Source organism: Salvelinus namaycush, chromosome 39, assembly GCF_016432855.1.
Source record: "Salvelinus namaycush isolate Seneca chromosome 39, SaNama_1.0, whole genome shotgun sequence".
NCBI classification, from domain to species: Eukaryota; Metazoa; Chordata; class Actinopteri; order Salmoniformes; family Salmonidae; genus Salvelinus; species Salvelinus namaycush.
Window position 1 is genome coordinate 10,337,609 of NC_052345.1, and position 21,111 is coordinate 10,358,719.

The 21,111-nt window shown below is 41.6% G+C and overlaps 1 protein-coding gene across 1 annotated transcript in view; it reads left to right on the forward strand.

Moving 5' to 3' along the window:
* The window catches only part of LOC120032675 (VPS10 domain-containing receptor SorCS3-like), a 228,475-nt gene that overhangs the window by 191,893 nt on the left and 15,471 nt on the right, over positions 1-21,111 (forward strand). The window contains exons 10-19 of the mRNA XM_038978873.1: positions 113-259; positions 2,459-2,561; positions 6,474-6,550; positions 6,759-6,850; positions 8,398-8,505; positions 8,978-9,095; positions 13,210-13,343; positions 15,947-16,060; positions 16,953-17,124; positions 20,204-20,390. Coding sequence (XP_038834801.1) covers positions 113-259; positions 2,459-2,561; positions 6,474-6,550; positions 6,759-6,850; positions 8,398-8,505; positions 8,978-9,095; positions 13,210-13,343; positions 15,947-16,060; positions 16,953-17,124; positions 20,204-20,390 — 1,252 coding nt within the window. The remainder of the gene's footprint in view (positions 1-112; positions 260-2,458; positions 2,562-6,473; positions 6,551-6,758; positions 6,851-8,397; positions 8,506-8,977; positions 9,096-13,209; positions 13,344-15,946; positions 16,061-16,952; positions 17,125-20,203; positions 20,391-21,111) is intronic.

Consider the following 21,111-nt stretch of genomic DNA (forward strand, 5'->3'; position numbering starts at 1 on the left):
GTACTGTTTAGTGCTTGAAAAATAAATCAAAAAACATAATGTAATCTGTTTTGGTGGTTTGATTGGCTAGTTTTAGTGTCTGTTTTAGATTTTGTTCTCTATTTATCCCTAGGTAGCAGGTATCAAAGGCATGCTAATCGCAAACAGGAGGCTAGACAACCAGGTGAAGACCTACATCACCTACAACAAGGGCCGTGATTGGAGGTTACTGCAGGCCCCGGCGACAGACCTGGCTGGCAATGACATCCACTGTATACTGGTGAGTTATACTGACACTAACAGGGAAGGCTCATTGCAGTGGTAATCAATCATGATCTAAGATTGCCTGAACACTTTGAGGTGCTTTCCCAGACCCAGATTAAGCCTAGTCGAAGAGTTAAATAAGCATACTCAATAGATAATCTCCATTGAAAGTTTATTTTAGTCCAGAAATATGTGTTCAGTTCCCTTCAAGTTATATACATCAATGATAACAGTTGTGTTTCATCACACACTCAAGGGAGTTTGCTTACTCATCTTAGTGGTAGGGGAATTACTTTACGTAATCACATTTAAGCTATGATATCAAGACGAACTGTGTACACACTCCTTGTTATTTACAGTTATTATTAATTTAGGCGCCCTATCTTTCCTTTTATCCCACGTGAGGCGACTGTAAATGATGACTATGTAGAGAAATCATTTTGAGACATTAGCAGTAGAGTTTATTAAAAGCCTAGGGAGGCAATTGTGGGGGCTGCACACCGTGCGCTGAGTGGGCTACAGGTTGAATACGATTGTGCATTTATGTAATATTTTAATTACAGATTCTATTTGATTACCCTGTTAAATCCTGTTTGTCCTTACAGCAATGTCATACTATGAATTGGCAGGGTAATCTGTGAACAGATATAATAGACTTTTGTTGTCGGCTCACCCCTGAGACTTTTTAAATTATACTTTTTTTAATTTACCCTTTATTTAACCAGGCTAGGTCAGTTAAGAACAAATTATTATTTACAATGACGGGGGCTGGGAAAAAATAAATAAATAAATAAATAGGACAAAACACACATCACGACAAGAGAGACAACACAACACTACATAAAGAGAGACCTAAGACAACAACATAGCAAGGCAGCAACACATGACAACCTAGCATGGTAGCAACACAACATGACAACAACATGGTAGCAACACAACATGGCAGCAGCACTACATGGTTGCAGCACAGCACATGGTACAAACATTATTGGGTACAGACAACAGCACAAAGGGCAAGAAGGTAGAGACAACAGTACATCACGCAAAGCAGCCACAACTGTCAGTAAAAGTGTCCATGATTGAGTCCTTGAATGAAGAGATTGAGATAAAACTGTCCAGTTTGAGTGTTTGTTGCAGCTCGTTCCAGTCGCTAGCTGCAGTGAACTGAAAAGAGGAGCGACCCAGGGATGTGTGTGCTTTGGGGACCTTTTAACAGAATGTGACTGGCAGAACGGGGGTTGTATGTGGAGGATGCAGTAAATATCTCAGATAGGGGGGAGTGAGGCCTAAGAGGGTTTTATAAATAAGCATCAACCAGTAAGTCTTGCGACGGGTATACAGAGATGACCAGTTTACAGAGAAGTATAGAGTGCAGTGATGTGTCCTATAAGGAGCATTGGTGACAAATCTGATGGCCAAATGGTAAAGAGCATCTAGTCGCTCGAGAGCACCCTTACCTGCCGATCTATAAATTACATCCCTTTAATCTAGCATGGGTAGGATGGTCATCTGAATCACGGTTAGTTTGCAGCTGGGGTGAAAGAGGAGCAATTATGATAGAGGAAACCAAGTCTAGATTTAAATTTAGCCTGCAGCTTTGATATGTGCTGAGAGAAGGACAGTGTACCGTCTAGCCATACTCCCAAGTACTTGTATGAGGTGACTACGTCAAGCTCTAAACCCTCAGAGGTAGTAATCACACCTGTGGGGAGAGGGGCATCCTTCTTACCAAACCACATGACCTTTGTTTAAAAATGTGAGAGCTCACATGCAGCTGTGTCTCCCTCTCTCTCCTTCTCTCCCTTGACTTGTTGATTTTATGTAAAGACCCTCCCTGTATTAATGACTGATAATGACAATTAATAAGACAAACTATGGAGAGGCAGCATGTTTTGTTTTGTACACAAAATATAGTTTTTTGTATAGTTAACTGCCTATGTTAGCATTGTTGTTAGCATTTGGTGTAAATGTAACTCACGGGAAGACTTCAGAATCAAAAGGACTCTATTAGGCTGTATCTTCAGGCTTTCTGAGATGAAGACAGCATAGCAGCTTTTCTTTTCCTTATCTTAAGGACCTCTTGAAATAAAAAGCATATGCTTTGTGCACCTTTAAAGGTCCTTTAGTGTTCTATGTAACATTGGGGATTTGATTGACCAGTGTATAAGTGTATAATGACTTCATCAAATATAATGGACTGTCTGTCATTTCTCAGCCCTTCTGTTCGCTCCATCTCCAACTGCAGACGTCTGAAAACCCCTACCTGTCAGGCAGCATATCAACCAAGGCCTCAGCACCGGGAATCATAGTGGCCACAGGTGAGAGAATACAGAATGAACATTTGATAGATACGATTAGATTAGATTACCTTATTGTCCACTTATGTGAAAATTCATTTGGCTGAATTTGGCTATACAATTTAGGTAATGGTACAAAAGAAGAATAGCTGTCTATCTTTTCCAGGTCAGTTCTGAAATTCCATTTGATTGTGAATATTATGATGATTATCCAATCCCTAACATTACTGATAGGGATCTGCAAGTCCTGCTATTAACAACTCATCTTCAACTGTGTGGGATACAACATATGAGATACAACATATTGTTGTATCATATTGACATATTGAGATACAACAACAAAAACGACCTACATCCATGAATATGCTTTCTTGATCTCTGTCCTCAAACAATATTTACTCTGTCACCAAAACAATAATTTGTCCCCTCCTCCGATCCTCTAATCTCTTACTGGATATGTGAGATCCCTAAGCCACTGTGAGCCTGTATAAATGTACTGAATCTGTCCAGAGACACACTTTAGCACTTCTGATGTTGTCCTTACTCACAGACGTTTTGGTGATGCAAAGTCACCCGGTTTATTTAAGTGGGCCAGTGCAGACTGAGGACACATGACACAACAGACTATGTTTGTGTGTGAGTGTGTGTTCGGGTATCTCTACACAACCCTCTGCTTCGGCCCCGTTCATCACTCGCCCTCACACACACACACACACGCGCACGCGCACGCGCACGCGCACGCGCACACGCACACGCACACACACACACACACACACACACACACACACATACACACACACACACACAGCTGGTGCAGAGATCAGGTGGTGACCCTGAAGCACGGTGCAGCTCAACACTCACGCCTGACACTGAACAGTGGTTGGGGGATATCACAAGGCATCAACAAAGTGGAGATATCTGCTCAGAGAGGAAAATGTTACATCATTGCTGAAGAAAAACTGAGCAATATCAAAGTTTATTTGTCACATGTGCCGATTACAACAGGTGTAGACCTTACAGTGAAATGCTTACTTACAGGCTCTAACCAACAGTGCAATTTCTAAAAATAAAGATATGGGGTGAACAATAGGTGAGTAAAGAAATAAAAACAACTGTAAAAAGACAATAAAAAAAACAATAGTTGCGAGGCTATAATACAGTAGCGAGACTATAACAGTAGCGAGGTTATATACAGGCATCGGTTCGTCGGGCTGATTGAGGTAGTATGTATATGTAGATATGGTTAAAGTGACTATGCATATATGATAAATATAGAGTAGCAGTAGCGTAGAAGAGGGTTTGGCGGGTGGTGGGTGGGACACAATGCAGATTGTCCGGGTCGCCAATGTGCGGGGGAACCGGTTGGTCAGGCTAATTGAGGTAGTATGTACATAAATGTATAGTTACAGTGACTATGCATATATGATAAACAGAGAGTAGCAGCAGCGTAAAAAGAGGGGATGGGGGGGAGGCACACAATGCAAATAGTCCGGGTAGCCATTTGATTACCTGTTCAGGAGTCTTATGGCTTGCGGGTAAAAACTGTTGAAAGCCTTTTTGTCCTAGACTTGGCACTCCGGTACCGCTTGCCATGCAGTAGTAGAGGGAACAGTCTATGAATGGGGTGGCTGGGGTCTTTGACAATTTTTTGTGCCTGACACCTCCTGGTGTAGAGGTCCTGGATGGCAGGCAGCTTAGCCCCAGTGATGTACTGGGCCATATGCACTACCCTCTGTAGTGCCTTGCGGTCGGAGGCCGAGCAGTTGCCATACCAGGCAGTGATGCAACCAGTCAGGATGCTCTCGATGTTTCAGCTGTAGAACCCATGAGTACCCATGCAAATCTTTTTGGTTTCCTGAGGGGGAATAGGCTTTGTCATGCCCTCTTCACGACTGTTTTGGTGTGTTTGGACCATTCTAGTTTGTTGGTGATGTGGACACCAAGGAACTTGAAGCTCTCAACCTGCTCCACTACAGCCCCGTCGATGAGAATGGGGGCGTGCTCTGTCCTCCTTTTCCTGTAGTCTACAATCATCTCCTTACTCTTGGTTATGTTGAGGGATAGGTTGTTATTCTGGCACCACACGGCCAGGTCTCTGACCTCCTCCCTATAGGCTGTCTCGTCGTTGTCGGTGATCACACCTCTGTAGTGTCGTCTGAAAACGTAATGATGGCGTTGGAGTTGTGCCTGGCCACGCAGTCGTGGGTGAACAGGGAGTACAGGAGGGGACTGAGCACGCACACCTGAGGGGCTCCAGTGTTGAGGATCAGCATGGCAGTTGTGTTGCTACCTTGCCTCACCACTTGTGGGTGGCCCGTCAGGGAGTCTAGGATCCAGTTGCAAAGGGAGGTGTTTAGTCCCAGGATCCTTAGCTTAATGATGAGCTTTGAAAGTACTATGATGTTGAACGCTGAGCTGTAGTCAATGAATAGCATTCTCACGTAGGTGTTCCTTTTGTCCAGGTGGGAAAGGGCAGTGTGGAGTGCAATAGAGATTGCATCATCTGTTGATCTTTTTGGGCGATATGCAAATTGGAGTGGGTCTAGGGTTTCTGGAATAATGGTATTGATGTGAGCCATTACCAGCCTTTCAAAGCACTTCGTGGTTACGGACATGAGTGCTACGGGTCTGTAGTCATTTAGGCAAGTGGCCTTCGTGTTCTTGGGCACAGGGACTATGGTGGTCTGCTTGAAACATGTTGGTATTACTGACTCAATCAGGGACATGTTGAAAATGTCAGTGAAGATACCTGCCAGTTGGTCAGCACATGCCCGGAGCACACGTCCTGCTAATCCATTTGGCCCCGCAGCCTTGTTAATGTTGACCTGATTAAAGGCCTGACTTACGTCGGCTAGGGAGAGCGTGATCTCACAGTCGTCCGGAACAGTTGATGCTCTCATGCATGCCTCAGTGTTGCTTGGCTCGAAGCGAGCATAGAAGTGATTTAGCTCATCTGGTAGGCTCGTGTTACTGGGCGGCTGTCCTTCCCTTTGTAGTCTGTAATAGTTTGCAAGCCCTGCCACATAAGACGAGCGTCAGAGCCGGTGTAGGACGATTCAATCTTAGCCCTGTATTGACGCTTTTCCTGTTTGATGTTTCTTCGGAGGGCATAGCAGGATTTCTTATAAGCTTCCGAGTCCCGCAGCTTGAAAGCGGCAGCTCTACCCATTAGCTCAGTGCGAATGTTGCCTGTTATCCATTGCTTCTGGTTGGGGTATGTACGTACAGTCGCTGTGGGGATGACGTCCTCGATGCACCTATTGATAAAGCCAGTGACTGATGTGGTGTAATCCTCAATGCCATCGGAAGAATCACGGAACATGTTCCAGTCTGTGATAGCAAACAGTCCTGTAGTTTAGCATCTGCTTCATCTGACCACTTTTTTATAGACCGAGTCACTGGTGCGTCCTGCTTTATTTTTTGCTTGTAAGCAGGAATCAGGACGATAGAATTGTGTTTGGATTTATCAAATGGAGGGTGAGGGAGAGCATTGTACGCGTCTCTGTGTGTGAAGTACAGGTGATCTAGAATGTTTTTCCCGCTGGTTGCACATTTAACATGTTGATAGAAATTTGGTAGAACTGATTTAAGTTTCTCTGCATTAAAGTCTGCGGTCACTAGGAGCACCGCCTCTGGTTGAGCGGTTTCCTGTTCGCTTATTTCCTCATACAGCTGACTGAGTGCAGTCTTAGTGCCAGCATCCGTCTGTGGTGGTAAAAAACAGCCACGAAAGTAAAGCTGAAAACTCCCTAGGCAAATAGTGTGGTCTGCATTTTAAAATCATTGCTTAAGAAAAACTCAGCGATATCCATCCATTCATGAATGTTTGTTCTTCTCTTCTCTGCATCTATTTTTCATTGTAATTTACACCATCTTCATATTTTCAGCATCATTTGAATATTTAACTAATGCTTTGTTCCATTTTTATCACAGGGAATATTGGGTCTGAGCTGTCATACAATAACGTTGGAATGTTCATCTCGTCTGATGGTGGTAACAACTGGAGACAGGTGAGTTTGGACTGAATTTGGGGGTAAAATCTAAGGCATTCTAATCATATATTCGAATGTTGTAGTTTGGAAAATAAGTATTTTGGACTGCTGTCTCTGCCTTTTGATCTTGAGGTGTTATGAAACTCTCAGTGTTCAGCTAGATGTGTACAATCGGTAACTGTATGTAAATAATATATTATATTGAATGGGCTGTGTCCTCTTTCAGATATTCGAGGAGGAACACAATGTCTGGTTTCTGGATAAAGGAGGGGCCCTTGTCGCTGTGAAACAACCAACCGTCCCCACTAGGCATTTACAGTAGGTTTATATCTAATTCAGTGTTTGTATATCTGAAAACTGGTTGCTGTAACATGTTAGTACTTCTATTGATGTAAAGAAAACTTTTTTAATTTCACTTTATATATGATTAAACATATGCAATAAAGATACAAACATGTTGTCAAAAATCTAAATTGGGGGAAAGTGTTTTTCTTCACCAAGTCCCCCTTTTAGTACTTTAACATACTGCCCATCCTCTTCTAAATTGGAGCGCCCACGTTTTGCCTCAGTGAAGACCAACTCAACTGAAACCACATCTCTCTTCTTTTTATATCACTTTAGGAAATTACTTTTAGCACCAGTCAAGTGTGGATGATTCCTTCCTTCCTGGTTGTGTCTCCTAGATGATTTAAGTGCACTAGTGGAGGAAAGGAACACAGTAAGAAGCCCTCATATCAGACCAGTTTTCAAATAGTATTTTTTTCTTTCAGTGTTTAATTGAGACATTTAATTGTCTAGAGTGCCAGATGGGTGGGGGTTGCACTTTTGGGCCAATTCCATTGGATCCATTAGACCAGGTAACGGGCAACTAAAGTATTTGAAAGATAAATACTATTTGAACCCAGGCAAGCGCTGTAGAAACCAATCGTGTCTCTCTCTCGCTCTTCAGAGCTAGGGTAATTGAAAACATTTCCTGGCCCTGGTATCCTCCTAATAGATGTGTATCAATACTTGGTCTGTTGTCTGAACTTTTAGCCAGATGAAGGCATGCTGGCTGATGGAGGTTTGGATGGAAGCTGCAACATGGAGGCTGCTGCTTCTTGTATCCTAGTGCAAGACTCTGCCTTGTTGAGTGTTGTTCACAACCTTGTCACACACGGTACTGCCGTGTTCTCACATCTGAAGTGCTGTTGATGAGCTGTCAGAATCAATAGAGAACAGGCCTGGAGGATGAAGGTTGCCCATTCTCTTATTATTTTTTTTATTTGTCTCCCCACACCTCTCCGCCCCTGTTTTGTAGTCGTTAGAACATGAAACGGTTCTATTCTGGTTTGTTTTGTGTGTTGTGTTATTTCTTCTACGTCACCTCACTCTAGACCGTAAGTAAACTCAAGACTTTGAGTTTTCTCTTCAAGTTGTTATGTCTCCACGCTTTGATAGTCAAACACAGTTCTGTTGTTTTATTCTTCATCTATTCAGCAGAACGTGTACTAATTGTAGTCAATTAGATACAACCTGAGATTCAGCGGGTGACTCTCTATGGAGACTATTCACTCCGCTGATCTTCCATGAACCCACTGTAATTGAGAGCATCAGGGCTAGAATTCAGAGTAGTATCCAGGATCAGATCCCACCGGTCCGTATAATCTCATTCATTATGATCTAAAAGGCAAAACTGATCCTAGATCAGCACTCCCAAGTCAGAATGATGAATATTGACCTTCTTGTTACCGCCAGTGAATGGTTGCAGCCCAAATGACACCCTTTTTCCTAGTAGGCTTCACTACTTTAGACCAGAGGCCTGTAGACCCTGGGTGCCATTTGGGATTCATTCAATGTGTTATTGTGTTGTGACTCTGTTACAGAATCAGTTTTGATGAAGGGCGTCAGTGGACCAGACACAGCTTCTCCTTGGTGCCTCTGTTTGTGGACGGGATGCTGGTGGAGGCCGGGACAGAAAACCAGATCATGACGTGAGTCGGGACAATAGAATAATCGAGGGATGACGTGCAGTGATGAATGATCTAGAGATGGGGGATGACGTTCTTTTGTCCTCCGTAGGAAGTCTTAGAGAGATGGAGAAAAAGAGGGATGATGTGTTTAATCTTTCTGTCTGCCATTGTTTTGGGACTCTGTTCCTTTTGGTGAAAGGGAAGGGGATGGAGGGATGAGATGGATGACATAATTTGTCTCTTCATCTTGTTCTCTTGGGAACCCTGTTCCTCTTGGAGGGAAGATATGAGGGGATGGGGAGGAATTTTAATTAAACGATTGCTGATGTCTCATCTTTATTAACAGACGTTTAAATGGGAGAAAATAATATTTGATTCATAAGGGTTGTCAGTCTGTTAGCTTAGGACTGAATGCCCCATTGGTGAAACCTTGTAGCGCTGACAACCCTTGTCGAGTTATATTAACCTATGTATCCATCCTTTGTTTCTCAAGGTTTTTTGGACATTTCAGCCATAGGTCTGAGTGGCAGCTTATCAAGATCGACTACAAGTCTATCTTCAACAGGAAATGTACAGAAGGAGACTATCAGACGTGGCACCTTCACAACAAGGTAAGACCTCTTAAACAGGAAGTCGGTCCAACTTATCAATATGTGTCCTTCTTACCTAATAACAATGTATTTACATGCTAGTTAGGGACTGTACGTTATTTATAATGACGATACTTGGAGAAAATCGGACCTCTCAGAAAAGAAAATGGATGGCCCTTCCTTCAGTAAAATATATTTTTACCCGACCCTCCCTTAATGGTAAAAAAAAAAAAAGTGACCCTCCCCTATAAGCAAAATAATAATTAAAACATAAAGTGGATAGCAGAGAACATGCCTACCATGTACCTTCACTCCTAGGACAGACCAGAGCTTTTGATATTCAGTTTTAGAAACCGTTCTTCATTTTATTAGATTTGTTGTGGGTTCAAAGACCACCGCGGACAAGGGTAGTGGTAAAAATATATCAATTATAACAAAAGCACTGCATGAATCTATCAACTTATTTACGTTTCCCCCCCCAAAAAACGATTATTAACACATTTCATGCAATTCTACATAATTTTACATGACTGGAGACAGTCAGAATCTTTTTTTGAATAGCAAAATAGAGCATGACAACGAATGAGCGCATGCTGCAGCACCAGAGAGGTTTTGATTTCTCTACAGGCTATTGTTAAAAATAGAGGATAGTCTATGTCTGCAACAGTGCTAAAGTTGTCTATCAACTGTAAAAAGTGAGCACAACAGAACCAGTTACAACTGAAGTACATGATCATCGATTCATTTGAGAAAAAGCCATTAGTTGTTTAACACAGCAAAAAAAATGTCATTTGGGAAACTATCAGTTTCTATTTTATTCCATGATATTATCGGGAATCAAGGTAAGACCCAAGTGCAGACTGTGTGAAGTAACAATGTTTATTGTAACAACAGGGGCAGGCAGACGATAGGTCAAGGCAGGCAGGGGTTGATAATCCAGAGTAGAGGCCAGGACGGCAGGCAGGCTCAGGGTCAGGCAGAGTGGTCAGGGTACAGGGTCAGGACAGGCAAGGGTCAAAAACCAGGAGGATGAGAAAAAGAGGGACTAGGGAAAAACAGGAGCTGAGACAAAATGCTGGTAGGCTTGAACAAACAAGACGAACTGGCACAGACAGACAGAAAACACAGGTATAAAAATCCAGAGGATAAGTGGGGAAGATGGGCGACACCTGGAGGGGGTGGAGACAAGCACAAGGACAGGTGAAACAGATCAGGACGTGACAGATATTGTTGCTGCAAAATAGATTTGTGTAGATTGTGATTAAGGCATGGGAGTATAAGAGCATCTGCTAGTCTAAATTAACAAATTAGGCATGCGTATTGTAGCTCAACACATGATCCTCAAACCAAAGACTGGCCAAACTCGTGTTTCTATTTAATTCTCAGTAATTTATTTTATTTCATTTAATACCGCCTTAATGCGAAATGTACTGTATAGGCATGTTGTTGAAATGCTGTGCACCCCTGCCAGCCTGTAGCATGTCACAAATGTTTCTCAATGTATTTATTTTTACCTCTTGGCGCACAGATCCCTTTAGCGGGATCATTTTCATCAACAACTGCTGAATTGCAGAGCGCCAAATAAAATAAAATTACTACAAATATTTATATTCATGAAATCACAAGTGCAATATAGCAAAACACAGCTTAGCTTGTTGATAATCCACCTGTCGTGTCAGATTTTGAAAATATGCTTGATAGCGAAAGCAATCCAAGCGTTTGTGTGAGTTTATCGATCACTAAACAAAACATTACAAACACCTAGCAGCAATGTAGATTGGTCACGAAAGTCAGAAAAGCAATAAAATGAATCGCTTACCTTTGATGATCTTCAGATGTTTGCACTCACGAGACTCCCAGTTACAAAATAAATGTTCCTTTTGTTCGATAAAGATTATTTTTATAACCAAAAACCTCCATTTGGTTTGCGCGTTATGTTCAGAAATCCACAGGCTCGAGCGGTCATGAAGGGCGGACGAAAATTCCAAATAGTATCCGTAAAGTTCGTAGAAACATGTCAAACGTTTTTTATAATCAATCCTCAGGTTGTTTTTAACATAAATAATCAATAATATTTCAACCGGACGGTAAACTATTCAATACAATAGATAATGAAAATGTTGAGCTACAACTTTCGCGCGCAGGGAACTAATCAAAGGACATCTGGCTATCCACTGATGCGTTTTGATAAATCTCGCTCATTTTTTTGAATAAAAGTTTTTTATTTTTGAATGAAACTATGTCTGAAGCCTGTTCACAACCTGTGGAAGCCATTGGAAAATGAATCTGGTTGATATAACCTTTAAATGGAGGATAGGCAGGCAATGGAAAAAGAATTTTTCAAAATAAGAGGCACTTCCGGGTTGGATTTTCTCAGGTTTTCGCCTGCAAAATCAGTTCTGTTATACTCACAGACAATATTTTGACAGTTTTGGAAACTTTAGAGTGTTTCCTATCCTAATCAGTCAATTATATGCATATTCTAGCATCTGGGCCTGAGAAATAGGCCGTTTACATTGGGAAAGTTATTTTTTCAAACTTAAAAATTCTGCCTCCTAGCGTCAAGAAGTTAAATGGCAGGCTAATGCCTGGAAATAATAATAATATAAACATTTTTAGGCTACCTGGCTTGCTCCTGACTGATTTTAGAGTTAGTATGTTTAATAGCCTTTTAAAATGTTGAACGTCAATTGATAGTGACAGAATCACACATTACTTCCCAAACAAAGTACATTTCTTGTCTCCTTGGCTATAGAAGGTTGTAGCATAGCCTCTGCATGTCATAGAGACAAACCAAAGATATCCCATATGCATCGGAGTCTCGTCTTTCCCCGGCATTTTACAGCTTGTTTCTAGCATAAAGAATTGCGGATTAAAGTGTCCTTATATATCACTTCATATAATCAGGTCCATACACTTTTATTTCCAAAATAACAAGCTAACAAGGGGGTAGGCTTATGCTTTTAGCCATGCTCTTTAACAAAAGCCACAATACCCTCACATACCTCCTCATTTCAAGCCCTGGTTTTAACTTAACACACCAAGCTCTTCACTGACACTGAGATATTTAAGGAGTGCATGGTGACTGAAGGAAATGGCTGACAGTCTATGGATAGTAGACTATAATTTAATCTGTCAAACAGGTAGGTCTACTTCTTATGTCTTCAATAGGAAGAAAAAGGCTCCAACACAAAGTCCTCTTGTTGTTAGTAGCCTAAAGTCAAACTAAACTGCTGCTGCGTCATAGTAATGTAAGTTATGTAAATTACATGAATATGGCTTATTGTGAGGTCAATAAACCTGATAAACAGCTTCATTATGGGCAACGAAACATATTGTTTTTATTAAAATCAATTTTATCAGTAGGAAGTTCACCTCGGGTCTTCCGTTTCATCTTCATTCTCTCCCTCTCAAACTGAACAGGGCATCAGTAGGCCTAGTCTGCAAGCACAGATATATACTTTTTTGGACAAATGAAATAAAAAATCCGGAATAAGTCTTTGACTCGCCTCCTGAAGCGCCATCGTACACAGCACAGTCATTTGTTAGGCAGTACAAAAGTGTTTACATCAGCAAGAGCAGGACAGGTCGGGGCTCATGATTGGGAACGCCTATCTATTGCAGTGTGTAATGCAGTGAAACCTAGTTCTATATACACCACCACAGCAATGCAAAAACTCAGGAAGGAAGTACATGTTCTTAGAAATGTAACTTTGCCCTGTGCTTCTCCTAGCATGCTCTTCATATAGCCTAGGCTTATAGCATATAGTATAGTCTATGGATCATTTGATTGTGACCACAGTAGTGGCACACATCGAGATAGTATAATAATTCTCAAAACCTGAGCAATTTCATCGATTACAAATTACCTGACCCTCCTCTGGCCAAAATAAAAAACCCTCCCCCTGACTGAAATTAAAAAAGCATGACCCTCCCCCATTTTCCTCCGGGTACCAATGTTTTTACAAGGTAGATGCAGTGTACTTACAGTGTTTGGCTAGTTCCAATAAACTCAATAGGTTAACATAAGAATGGTTTGACTTGCTGTTCTATGTGAATTTGACATTTGAAAATGACATACTGTAATCCCATGTGCGTTCACTATATGGATTAATATCCTGTATGTGTTTCACAGGGCGAGCCGTGTGTGATGGGCCAGAAACAGATCTATATGAAACGCAGACCAGGAAACTATTGCATGCTGGGAAAAGACTACGCCAAAGTCCTCTCTGCTGAATCGTGTATCTGTCGGGCCCACGACTTTGAATGGTAATTATAGTATACTAGTATAATAACTCACAATTGCAGTAAAATAGAACACGTGAAAACATGTATTTTTATCACAAATCTAAACATGAGTAGATCAACAGAAGTTTCATTGTCCATAAAAGAGAGAGACATTTTGTATGATGCTTTGTCTATGTTGTCCCATTTAAGTCAATTTTGGATTTAATACGCTATTTCAGGATCCCATTCATTTGGTTCATTTTTGGTGTCAGCGCTCCAATTATCAGATATTTTGAGGGATAATTTGCTCCTAACGTCTGTCTCTCTGCTTAGCTTGTTTTGCGATGTTTATAATAACGTAGAGAAGACGAGGGGTGTTAATAGGACTGTAGGTTGTTGTTGTTTTTTAGCTTCAAAAGGCAGGGAAGAGAAAAGCAATGATGCATTTGTAAATGCCAGCGGTGTCAGGTCAGACTGTATGAGTTGTAATTAGAATCCATTAGTCTCCAGTGATAGTTATTTTAATTATTTTGGACTTAAATTATTATATGACACATTTCACAAACTTCCTGACCACATGGCATGTCTCTCTCTCACCCTCTCTCTCTCTCCCTTGCTATCTCTCTCTCTCTCTCTCTTTCTCGCTCTCTCACACTCTCTCTCTATCTATCTCTACAGCTGGCAGTGAAATTCAAAAATAAAAAAACAATCTCTTTGAGAAACTTCAATGTTCAGAGTGAAAAACAATACAACTTCTAATTGAGGTCTGAAATGTTTACTGATTGCGTATTGATTGCGTATTGCGTAAGAGGGTGACAATGCACCGGCCTGTTGTTCTGTTGTGCTGTGAACAAAAGGTCCAGGGGTTGATTCCAAAGTGGGACAGTGACTAGACTGAAAACAGAGGTTATACACTGAACAAAAATATCAACACATCATGCAACAATTTCAAATAAATTACTGAGTTACATTTCATATGAGGAAATCAGTCAATTGAAATATATTCATTAGGCCCTATTCTATGGATTTCACATGACGCATCTGTTGGTCACAGATACCAAATTGGCCTCACAGTGGGCCTCATGGTCTCATCAAGATATTTCTGTGCATTCAAATTGCCATCGATAAAATGCACTTGTGTGTGTTGTCTGTAGCTTATGCCTGCCCATACCATAACCCCACAGCCACCATGGGGCACTCTGTTCACAACGTTGACATCAGAAAACCGCTTGCCCACACAACGACATACACGTGGTCCGCGGTTGTGAGGCCAGTTGGACATACTGCCACATTCTCTAAAACTACGTTGGAGGTGGCTTATGCTAGAGAAATGAATATTCAATTCTCTGACAACTTTCCTGCAGTCAGCATACCAATTGCACGATACCTCAAAACTTTGAGACATCTGTGACATTGTGTTGTGTGACAAAACTGCACATTTTAGAGTGACCTTTAATTGTTCACATCACAAGGTGTACCTGTGTAATTATCATGCCGTTTAATCAGCTTCTTGACATGCCACAGCTGTCAGGTGGATGGATTATCTTGGCAGAAGAAACCCTATGCCTATGGAAAATTTCTGGGGATCTTTTATTTCAGCTCATGAAACATGGGACCAACATTTTGTGTTTATGTTTTTGTTCAGTGTATATACATAGATATAACACTGTATATATTATATTAATAATGTGTGAGGAGAGATTAGTATTAATATGTAACCAAAACACGCTGGGAGTCTGCATAACTATAATGTACTAAACTGGACACCATACTTTTCTGTGACTTACTGGAAAGAAATGTAATCTATGCATTACCAAAGCTGTGATTCAGTGGTGCTGTAATGTCCTGTACCCTCATTGGACTCACTTGGTCCCTTATAACTATTATCCCGACCAACCAAAACACCATAACTTCACTTGACAGCCTGTCAATAAATTGGGGGAGGTTCTAAATCACACTGAGGTCAGACCAGGCCATAGGGAGTCCTAGACGGACCTCAGGCTTTGTTGCTTCCTGTTAGTTCTGGCTAGGTAATTAATTGATGAATCAATGACTGCGTCATTATTAGAATCGGCACTTGCCTAACCTGCTTTGCGTGATGTAAATCACTTTGTGATTGGGAGGTAGCTAACGTCAGCCGGTGGAAGTCAGCCATCCCTGACCTGGCTGCCTGTGTTGACATGGAGTCCCCCAGGGCTCAGTCTTCCTACCTCTGCTGATCTGGAGCATTTGTCAACTGCAGCCCAATCAATATATAATAATTATGCGTTGAAATGGAAAAAATATCTATTATATGTATCGTGCTGAGGGATAGGAGAGAGAAGCTGTAACATATAACACAGTAATACTGTATGTCCTTTGGCTCAAAATCATATCAAATTGTATTTATCACATGCTTCGTAAACACCAGGTGTAGACTAACAGTGAAATGTTTACCTACGGGCTCTTCCCAAGAATGCAGAGAGAAAAATATAGAAAAGTAATGATAAATACATAATGAGTAACAATAACTTGGCTATATACACGGGGTACCAGTACCAAGTAGACGTGCTGATGTATGAGGTAATTGAGGTAGATATGTACATATACAGTAGGTAGAGGTAAAGTGTTGATATTGATCACATTCTGTATGTGATTTGTTATAGTGATTATGGCTATGAACGGCGTAGAGAAGGGAACTGTCTACCAGCGTTCTGGTTCAACCCAGCTGTTGTATCAAGGAGCTGCAGCCAAGGACAGAAGTACCTCAACAGCACAGGGTGAGTTGCACATAGGGGCACTATTTTGTAGCGTTTCTATGTTGTCTATTCTAAGTGAAGGCAACCCTTCTGTATATTTCTGCTCAGTGGGAGGCCATATATTTTTGCTCTGATGTTTTCCATTTCATTTTGTAAAGAATTATGTTGGTCATGATGTGGTCCATGTAAAAAAAAAAGCCTGAATAGGTGTCACACATTTCAAAAGAGAAGTACAACAACACATTAAAGCTTACAGTGGCTACAGTATCTCTCTGTATAGGTTGGCCAATGCTCATCATCTTCCCATCTTCCCACTGTAATTAAACACTGGCAGGGTGTCACACCTTCTGGCACGGCTCCTAGTGTGAATAGTGATATTGGCTATTTAGGCCTGAGTCATTCACCAGACAGTAGATCTATACTGAGTGACATAGTGTACTACTGAGAGCTACAAAGCACAGTCAGGAGTCCTAGGACACAGATTAGGACGCCTCAGGATGGTGTAGGTCTGAGGAGAACGGTTCATCGTTCATTTATGCATTCGCTTCCCCAAAAGGTCAAAAGTCATGTTTTGTCCAGAAGTTAGAAAACATGTTGGAGTTTTGTCAATGTGACTGACAACTACTGTACTGTCTTGTGTCAGACATTAACGTTCAGGGTTAAAAGTACTTTTTGAATTAGTCATTACTAAGCATTTTTAAGATTAGTCAAAGAACAGCAAGTCTTGTTCACTAGCTCTGTCACTTCCACAATCAATTTGAGGTTAAAAACATAAAAAATACGATTTCTAGTCAAGCTTCATTGATGAACGTGACCAATACCTTAGCCTTGTTAACTAGTAGAGTCAGGAAGCCATAACCTCAGTAAACCATACTGAACATGTACTAACTAATTCATATGGTATCTTCTTAAGGTACCGAAAAGTGGTGTCCAACAACTGCATCAAGGGAGTCAAGGACATGTACACACCCAGGAAGCAGATGTGTCCCAACAGGGCTCCAAAAGGCCTTTCTCTCTCCACCAGAGAGGGCAAGCTTACCGCCGACCTGCACACCAACGTCACCTTCCTGGTGCATCTGGATGAGGTAGAGCTGGGCCAAAAGCCAGAAAAGCCTTTTTGTATATCATTGTTATGGGGCTGTAGGAGCCCAAATGGACCCCTTTGTACACATCACTGTTATGAGTTGCATTGATTTTTACCTTAAGCCATAGAACGAAAAATCTATATGTTTTGTATTGTTATGCATGGTTGTAAAAGTAGTCCTAGCATGTGGTGTACAACTAACTCACCGTAGGCCTGTTACTGAGTGAAATATGGATGTTTCTTCCAGACATACGCTTGAAATTATTTCCCTGTTATGTCATCTCATATACACCAACTCCTGAAAGTTTAATAGTCACTTGCAACACAACATCACCCACACACAGCTACATGCCCCAAGCCCCGAGCTGAGAGGCAGAGTAAGAGAAAAAGACCTTAGAGAGAGATGCACCCCTGGAGACCCTGTTATAGAGTGATAGACTCAGAGTAGCCTCCTTCTAGAGCCAGGGCCTTGCCTCATTCCCCTCACTCCCTAGACACTGTTCAACCACCTCACATTAAATTCAGGTGGAAGAAGTGAGGTAGTGCTCTGCTCGGTGCGGTGGTGCTTTCCCCCTGCACTGCAGATAAGAAGTGTCTCTACCACGAGGTCTCTCCCGGGCCCAGCTGTCACATTACAGTGTGATGAGTTGAGGAAATTAGGATGTATTTATTTCACTAAGAGAGGCCTCCTCTGCCATGTGGTCAAAAAGTTTGTGAAATGTATCTTATAATAATTTCAGTCCCAAAATAATTCTAAACAACTATCACAGGAGACTAATGGAGGTGAAGAATCTTGATGGCATTGGGTCTCATGCATTCGGAAAATCCTTCGGTCCCATCGAATCAGACTTTAATTTATATTCATGAAGCCCGAGATGGCAGTATTTCTTGGGGAGAGCAAATGGGCCTAAATATGTAATGTGTGGTAATGGCAGGTAGTGAACATGGCGGTTCAGAAAATAAAATAAAGGAGAGAGGGAGGTGGAAGAAAGTTTGATGTTTTGAGAGAGGGATGAGATCTGTGGTGTCACACGTCAAGATTTCATTATCAGAAAGTGACCTTATAGTATGTAATGTGTACACCAACCAGATTTACTGTACATTAGCTACCTTATAGCATGTCATGTGTACACCATCCAGATTTACTGTACATTAGCTACCTTATAGCATGTCATGTGTACACCAACCAGATTTACTGTACATTAGCTACCTTATAGCATATCATGTGTACACCATCCAGATTTACTGTACATTAGCTACCTTATAGTATATCATGTGTGCACCATCCAGATTTACTGTACATTAGCTACCTTATAGCATATCATGTGTACACCAACCAGATTTACTGTGCATTAGCTGCCTTATAGTATGTAATGTGTACACCAACCATAACCAATGGAATAGTCCCAAAAGTGCAAATCAGTCCATCTAGCTCTCCAGGCAGGCTCAAACAAACACTCAAAGCATTTGAAATAAAGCGAAAACTATTTGAACCCAGGTATGACACCCCATCAGCACGACAGCACTGACATCACACCGTTTATACCATCCTTTGTGTGTTGACATTCACCTGAACAAGAGTACCTTACACTGTCCTACTGTGTCTGAACCTGAACTAACAAAACCCCTCATTGTCAACCAGCACTGTTGTCCAGACCATGACGCTTACCCTATTATGCATTTTGGATTTTGAGGCCCTCTGAGTCACACACGGAGCCACGGACACAAAGCTTGACATTTAGCCAGCAGGCCAGCATCAGTCTCATGCAGATTAGTTAGCGATCCCAGGACACCTCGATATAGAACTAGAAATGTCCAGAGAATGTGAACAGCGGACATCAACAAAAGCCTGAATGACATCGACGCCACTGAAAACCTAAGTGTCATTGCGAGTGACATTTTGGCAAAGGATTGTGGGTCATTACAGTTCCACACAATAGCCGCCAACGTTATATACCCCCAGAAGCCTTCTCGTGTTTTCATACTCTGCTGTGCTTGAAAAGAAGCAAAACATATAGTGAAGAAAGAGAGAAAGAGAGAGAGAGAGAGAAAGACACACACACACACAAACCTCATTAGGTATAACAGGCAAACAGACCGCTCTCACATTGGGGCAGAACATGATGCAAACCCAATGTTGGGCTGGTGATGATTGATGGTGTCTGTGTGTGAATGTAGCCCAGCAGTATGTTGACTAGTGTACCTGCCACCCTACTGTCTCTTGATTACTACACTGCCTCGACCTCCCTGTCGTTCTCTCTCTCTCCATCACACACACACACACACACACTGCTCTCATGGTGGGCCAGAATATGATGCAACCCCTAGTGCTGACTGCTTGTGTCTGTGTGTGAATGTAGCCCAGCAGTCTGTTGACTAGTGTACCTGCCACCCTACTGTCTCTTGATTACTACACTGCCTCGACCTCCCTGTCGTTCTCTCTCTCTCCATCAGACACACATATACACACAAACACACACACTCACACCACAGGGACTCATGTCAGACTCAGGATGCATGCTGATGTAGAGGTGTCACAACACCATCTGTTGGACTTCTGACAAAAACAGACAAAGATGCCCTGCCTGTGCTCATGCATGCTTAGTGCTGATTACTGAATGGTACTGTGGTTTTGAGTTCTTGTATTGAACCCCATTTAAAAAAAAAATACCTTTAACTTTTATTTAACTAGGCAAGTCAGTTAAGAACAAATTCTTATTTACAATGACGGCCTACCAGGGAACAGTGGGTTAACTGCCTTGTTCAGGGGCAAAACAACAGATTTTTACTTTGTCGACTCGGGAATTCAATCCCCGAATCGACCTTTTTGGGGGTTACTGGCCCAAAGCTCTAACCACTAGGCTACCTGCCGTCACAAAACAATGATGTATTTAAGTCTATAATAAACAAAAGTACAAGCATCTAGCTGGGCTCTCAAGTACAATGGAATTGTTATATATATATTTTTTATGTAACTTGAACTTATTTTTTTTTATTTTTGTCTTATTTCTGTCTTTTCTGTCTGTCTTTCCTTCTTTCTTCATCTGTAGTCCTTACTTGAGACTTTACTTGCTTTCCAGGGGGACTCAATGAGAACCAACATCCAACTGGATTTTGGAGATGGCACGGCAGTCTCCTACTCCAACCTTAGCTGGATCGAAGAGGGTATCAGACATGTTTACAAGACGGCTGGGATATTCCGTGTCTCGGCCTTGGCGGAGAACACCCTGGGATTTGACACTACCACCTTGTACCTCCATGTTACGTGTACGTCACCTCTATACATTCATCTATTTTGTCAGGGATATTCAATTCCCGCCATTGAGGAATGAAGTATTTCTGGTTTTAGTTTCTACTGTACCTGATAGATAATTGGTCAGTTACTGTGACATCGGCCATTGATTGGCCACAGTGGTCGCTCACCTGGTTACAAAGGTTTAAATCAGTCCCTGATTGGAAAGAAAGGATGGAAAACAACAGTGCTGTGGTTCTCAAGGATCATAATTGAATATCTCTGCCTCATATTTCTCTGTAAATAACCACCTTACTAAATATACAGCAGTGTACAATGGACCCAGTTAAAGACAAAGTACCAGAATGCTCTGCACATAGTACAGCACTTTGATGCTCTCTCGCTCTTTTCATCTTGTAATGAACAAGCCAGCCAAATGTCAAGTAAATAATAGTGACAAATATAACATGCTCATGTCTAAAAGGCTTCAAGAATTATCCAGCTCTTTGAAGTGCTGTGTTTGAATTAACCCCTCGTCTCCTGATTTGAAAAGTGAGGCTTTAGTCAATTAGTGGTGCCATTTAAATGTTGTCTCTGGTCGCCACGACACTTTCAATCAGTGTACTTTGATATTTTTGATGACATTCATTCTGCTGGTGTTTTTTTCTCCATGGTTTGGTACAAATTATTATACTTTTTTTTTCTCCCCAATTTCGTGATATCCAATTGGTAGTTGCAGTCTTGCCACATCATTCC